We start from the raw sequence: 6261 nt of genomic DNA, 5'->3' as shown, positions 1-6261 counted from the left end.
ATTACAACACACACAGAGGGAGAGTTGTAATCAGAGCTTCTCTGTGCTTTGTTGACTTAGCCGGGCCTGCCGTGGATGCCTTTTAGTGCATGTGAGCGTGCGCCACTGGCTACTTCATGGCCGCCGCTCTGCACTGCGTTCATACGGCGGTTTCAGCCGATAATACCGTCCTGACCAACAGAGCTGTCGCGTAAGTGTAGCGCCCATCCTCCGGTTCACCCCAGGTTAACACTTACAGCTCTGTTGGCACTATTACCGTTGTTTGTCATGTTGAGAGCTGTGTGGAGGCAATAGAAATACTCTGAGTATTGTATTGAGCACATTTAAACAAAGTATGAGACATGCATACATCTGTTGACAATAGAATTACAACAACTATAACATGGGTAGTTTGTGAAGTTTAATGTTAAACTGCATGACTTGTTTTTTTTTGTTTTTTCCACACATCAGATACATTGTTAATATTTACAAACATAACTCATAAAAAAAAAAACAGGTTAAATTGTTTCACACCTTTTCAATATTTCAGCAACAAAAAGAGTTCATGACCCTAATAATTATTCAGGTATCCTTCCACAAATATATAATAAATGTCAAAAGAAATGTGCTGTGGGTCTATATATATGTATATGTTTAAAAAAATAAAAAATAAATGTTACAGTCTTACAAAACACAAAACAACAAGGGTGAAAACAAACATGGCGATTATCTTCAGGACATTCAAAATAATGAAATGTGACTGAAAACAGGGATTCAACAGTGAAAATGAATACATGTAAATGCCCGTTTTCAGCATACTTTGCAGCAAGTAGTAGCACTTACACAGTAATAATAATGATAATAATAATATAAAGGAAGGATCTCGTCAATAGTAAATGTGTCACAAAAAGACAAAGTAGTGTTTCAGTGGGTTTTTTTCACACAGCAGGTACAGCAATATCAAACTCCTTCAGTGGTTCGAACCAGAGACCACTGCTTAAACTAAATGCTAGCACACATATCGAGTCATTGCAAGACAACAAGGTGAGCACAGGAGAAAGTCTCACAAGTTTTACTCTATCCAATTAACCACCATTAAGAGTAAACACTAAATTACCTTCAACACCTCAAGGATTTTTTTTTTCACATTGAGCACAAACACAAGAATTTTCTTTCTTTATTTTTTTTTCCAAACATACATCTGACATGGCAAAAAATGTGAACTTTCAGTTTATGCAAATTTGCTGTGTCTAGAGGGCTTGTGTGTAGGAGTCAGTATCCTAAAATTGGCTCGTCAAGCACATTAGCTTATATATGGTTAGAAATGAACAGTCACAGTGTAAAATGGACTCTGAAAATAAGAGGAGTGCTATCGTATATATAACTAAGTGTTCTATAAAAAAATACAGTAGCAAGCTTTTCTCTTCAGTGTTTCTTTGACTGATTTGAAACTCTTTAGAGTATATTAGTACAAATCATATTCAAAAAGATATTAAATATGTTAAATGTGTGGGCTGTCCTTGAAAAAGTTTTCCCTTTAAGTATGAGTAGCACTATTTTAACTGTTTTTTTTTTCTTCCCAGGACAACCCAAGTATGTGATTGTCTTCACCTATTGCACCTGCATAAAGAACAACTCCTGTTGGTTGATAAGTCCGCACGAAGACAAAGGACCGACAATGCAACAGACCTCAAACCAACCTCCGTGAGGAACTCCAGTTGTCACATACAGATATGGAAAATACAGCATATGGCGAAGCGATGATGTAAACTGGGAAAAGTGTAGCACATTGCCAATCAACTCTGTTTATCTCCCATCAAACAAGGTTGTTTTAATGTAAACGCTGGCATGAACGCAAATGGACAAAACGGAATGAATCTATATATGTCTTTGGCAACTACTGTTAGATAATAATAATAATAATAATAATAATAATAATAATGATAATGATAATAATAATAATAATCTGGATAGATAATAATACATGGTGAAATAGAAGAAAGTAGATACTGTTGGATCTCAAGCCCTTTGTTTTTTCGCTAATGACGATAACATTCGTTTCTAATAATCCGAAATATGCGGTCAAACTCCATAACAGCAAAGCTATTATGAAAAGTAATGAAGGGTTCTGTTTAGAGGCGGCTAATTCACATCGTCACGTTACAACCTTGTCACTAACTGCCATTAAAGGGGTAGTCCATGTCATTATAGATTGATAATTGGCTTTACAAATCAAATGGCTTCTTTTTTTTTCACCAGAACACACCCGATCACACATACAGTACAGTATATGACTTTCAAAGAAGCAAGCATATGATTGACAGACAAACAGAAAACAAACCAAAGAAGCACGTTGCTATAAAAAGGTCACTACCACTGTGGGAAATGTAAAAAAAAAGAAGAAACAAAATAACATTTTGAGTGATACAATGGCATATTCTGTACACGGTTTAGACGGTTGGCAAAAAAAACGCAAATTATCCAAAGGTGAGGAAGCAATCAAAAACAAACAGGATGAGTGGACACTGGAGAGGGGGGAAGGGTGGTGGGAGAGGGTGGTTGGTGTCGGCTATGCTAACATCACAAGGTGAGTGGGGGTCCTACAGACAGCCTCAGTGGAGCAAGCAGTGCACAATACACAGGGGATTCAGGGGCACAAATTATCTTCATCATGGCAGGATGGGGGGGGAGCCCACACGTGTTTTAAGCTTTACAGAACAAACGGAAGCAAGGTGGGAATGGATGCACATCTGTTCAGCAGAGCTTTGTTTTCCATGAAGCGTTATGTGGCACTAACATGTTGCCTCTTGCGGAGCTAAGAGTTATGTAGCGTGTCACACGGATTGCTCCTTGGGGAACGTGAACGGAGCTCGAGGGCCGGGGGCGGTGAAGCTGGTGTTGGAGTACGTGGGCTCGTTGGGAGGTTGCTGCGCGTAGGGGTGCTGAGGCAAGAAAGTAACAGGAGGGTAGGCTGGAGCGGGCTGAGACTCAGGGAAGTGTTCCATGTTGCAGACGCGCTGGTAGCTCATGTATTCAGCCGGGTTCAACAGCTCTTCTGGTTGACTCCCAGAGTCCTTTGAGGAGAAGGGGAAAAGAGGAAGACAGAAGACAATATTGCAGGGTCACAGGGTTTCCTTTATCTGAGGAAGGTTGACTGAACCCGAAATGAGCGTCATCACATCAGTACATCACAGTGCACAGCAGAAAAGTGAGGGGCGAATTCACAAAAGGATTGCGTGGCTTTAGCGGCTGCTAAACCTGTACAAAGACAAAAAGAAACCTTGTTATTCTCAAAGCACCCGCAGAGGGTGAAATACACCCCTAACCACACCGCCAACCCAATAGTGTCTCATTGCTCCTGTGCTATCATGCACATATTTAAATTGCACATTTGGCGCCAAATTGGGCCCTTTCTAATGCAAATGAACCTCATTAGAAAAACAGTCCAATTCACAAAGATCCGTGCTAATAGCCACACGCAGTTACAGTGAAATTATTATCGTCTTCAGAGAGTTGGTGGTAACTTCTCCGTCAAACTCATTTAATTTGGGATGCAGTGACAGGATACAATGAGAGTTGTGTCATGAAAAATAAATGAATAAAGCTCCCCTACATGTATTTTTTGAAATTACATGAGAAAAAATATAAGAGATTTCAATAAAAAATGATTTAAAGTTACGTTGTCGTGCCTCGTGCGTAAATGCACGCAGTGTCTCTCGGGGAGAAGCTCTTATCATTTCTGCTACCGTGGGATCACTGAGGGTATTTAATAAACTGAAAAAATTAAATTCTCAAATGTCTCAAAAAACGCGTAAAATAAGACGATGTGATTAATATTTTCCTCATTAATGATGAAATATCTCATCCATCCGCATATGTGTGCTCTGCGGCGCAAAGGCATATATGGGCAGAGTGAAAAAAGAGAAGTTAAATGAGCCCGAGCCCGGCCCGAATCGACTGTATATACATTTAAAAAATAAAATGAAAAGATAAAAGCAAAAATGTATTTAAAAATGAATAAAGGGAAAATTAAACAGAAGTGTAACTAAATAAGAACAAATAAATTAAAAAAATAAAGAAGCAAATTAAAACAGAAATATCAACTTATGTCACATTTTATCACTTAATTAATGACTACATTTATTTGTAATATTATTTTTGTTACATTTAATGGCATATTTATAGATATTTATCGAATCATTAATTTATTTATTTTTGATTTTGATTAACCTCAGATCCGCGTGTCGGTTCTTCGAGCTCAGGCTGACTCACCCCTCACAACTGACGCATTGGCCTCAAGCGCATTCACTGTATACTAATTCATGGTGCTATCAGCGGCCGCAAACCATTCTTTGTGAATTCACCCCTGAGAATTTTAACCACAGTGAGGTTAACTAAGTGGTTTACTAAACAGACACAATTTGGCAATGCCACACAGCTGTATTTTCCTACTGATTTAAAGTATAAAAACGACTTATTTATGCATATGTTCCTCTACACTGTACAACCATGATGCCAAAAGGGTTGAATTAACTAATATCTACTGTATTCATGCTTTTTTACACTGTAATGAATTATTTAGATACTGCTGTGTTGTCTGTCATCATGCTAACATCTGTATTAACTTGTCAGATTGTAAAAAAAACAGTGGGATTTATATAACACATTTTTTACTTTTATGTTCACAGTAAAGGGAAATTGTAGGAGCAGTCCATTTATTACAGGACCAGATGTGATATTAAATATGCCATATGTGCATAACTGGCCACTTTTCACTGAGGGCCCTATTTTCATGAAGCAGAAAGGTGCAGACTCAGATGGTGGTGCAAACTGGTTTAGACCAGCTGGTTTTAGGTATGATGTGGCTCTGCAGTGGTGAGAGGGGTTGGAAACAGATACAGGAAATAGTGGAGGTGTTTGGTTTGGGGCTTGTGTCAGTTATCATGTATCAAATCAGCCCTCTCGTCTGGATTTGAATCTGGATGTTACAACTGATGTTGTCAACCAATGAATATACACAAAAACATGTTTTTTATCAGATGCCTGTATTTGTTTAACAGAACTGATTTAAATGATTGCACTCAGTTTGGTTACACTTACATGCCTACAATGAGGCCAGCTGTCAACACACTGGAGTAAAACAGTGTCTATTTAGAGGGACACTCCATCAGTTTAGTATTTACTTTGGTGGACTCACAGGAGACGGATTTAAAAAAAGAATGATCAAAATTGATGCAGCAGAGGCCCCCCGACTTTTAGTCCTTCATATGGATCAAACTCCAAAAACACTGGATCCTACAGTTCCCATAATGCAACTCAATAGCATCTTTTATTTGACACTCCCTGACTAGCAAATGCCCACATCTTTTAAACCTCACGCCCCAAATTTGTAACACAGGCTTTCTGATAATTGTAGGTCTCAAGCCCAATCCAATTTATTATTAATAGTAATAGTAATAATAATAACAATAATATCATTGGGGCATTTTCTCATACTATTCATACTATTGAGAGGCAAAGTCCCTCCCCTTCCAGTGGACCACCATGGGACTTTATTTCGGAAAAGAATATGTACATAGCTGATCCCGTTTGAATTGTGCCATGAATCACACATATGATGACAATTTAAAAGACAATTTTGCCAGACAAGAAAGTCGCAGTTTGTCGTAAAAACTGTTGAAGTATAAGACTGTGAAAATACATAATAAGAAAGACTACACACCCAAAGGTCACGTAAATGACGTCTCTCTATCTCTGAAGCTACGATGCCTGTGTGTTTTGTACTGGGATGTACTCACACCAGCAACGGGTATCGGTCGTTCTTTCACTTTCTGGCTGATAAATAGACCAGGAGTCGCTAGATGAAACACATCAGGTTAAGATAACGTTACCTTTGTGCGTGGAACATAATGCTAGGTACACACTACACGAGAATCAAGCCGATTTTGGACCCGATTCCCCCCTTTCAACGACTGTCAGCAATGCCCCAATTTTTTGATGATTCTAAAGATGATCTTCCCAGATATTCCTGTGGTGTACGTTAAGGTACGTTAAGAGTGTTTCTTACATCCCCCGATCGGCTCGGAATCCATCCTGGCTGTACTGATTTCAAATCGTAAATATTAAATGTCCAGTATTTACAATCGGATATCCTGTTTTGTGCGGGGAACCCCGAGGACAGCCGATGACGCAGTCACATGGGAACGAACGATAGCCAATTGGGAACCGAGCTGACTGAAGAACCACAACCACCGCCGTTATGGCGGCCGCGGCTAATGCATG

General features: G+C 39.0%; 1 protein-coding gene across 2 annotated transcripts in view; it reads right to left on the bottom strand.

Annotated features, from left to right (window-relative positions):
• Window positions 1-386: 386 nt before the first annotated feature.
• Window positions 387-6261, bottom strand: part of nectin1b (nectin cell adhesion molecule 1b) — a 230068-nt gene continuing 224193 nt past the window's right edge. For both annotated transcript variants that reach the window (XM_074640451.1, XM_074640446.1), the window contains one exon: window positions 387-3053. In XM_074640451.1, coding sequence (XP_074496552.1) covers window positions 2814-3053 — 240 coding nt within the window. In that variant the 3' untranslated portion in view covers window positions 387-2813. The remainder of the gene's footprint in view (window positions 3054-6261) is intronic.

This window comes from Sebastes fasciatus, chromosome 7, assembly GCF_043250625.1.
Source record: "Sebastes fasciatus isolate fSebFas1 chromosome 7, fSebFas1.pri, whole genome shotgun sequence".
Lineage (NCBI taxonomy): Eukaryota > Metazoa > Chordata > Actinopteri > Perciformes > Sebastidae > Sebastes > Sebastes fasciatus.
The sequence above is the reverse complement of the archived record's forward strand: the minus strand, read 5'-3'. Positions and strand labels throughout refer to the sequence as shown.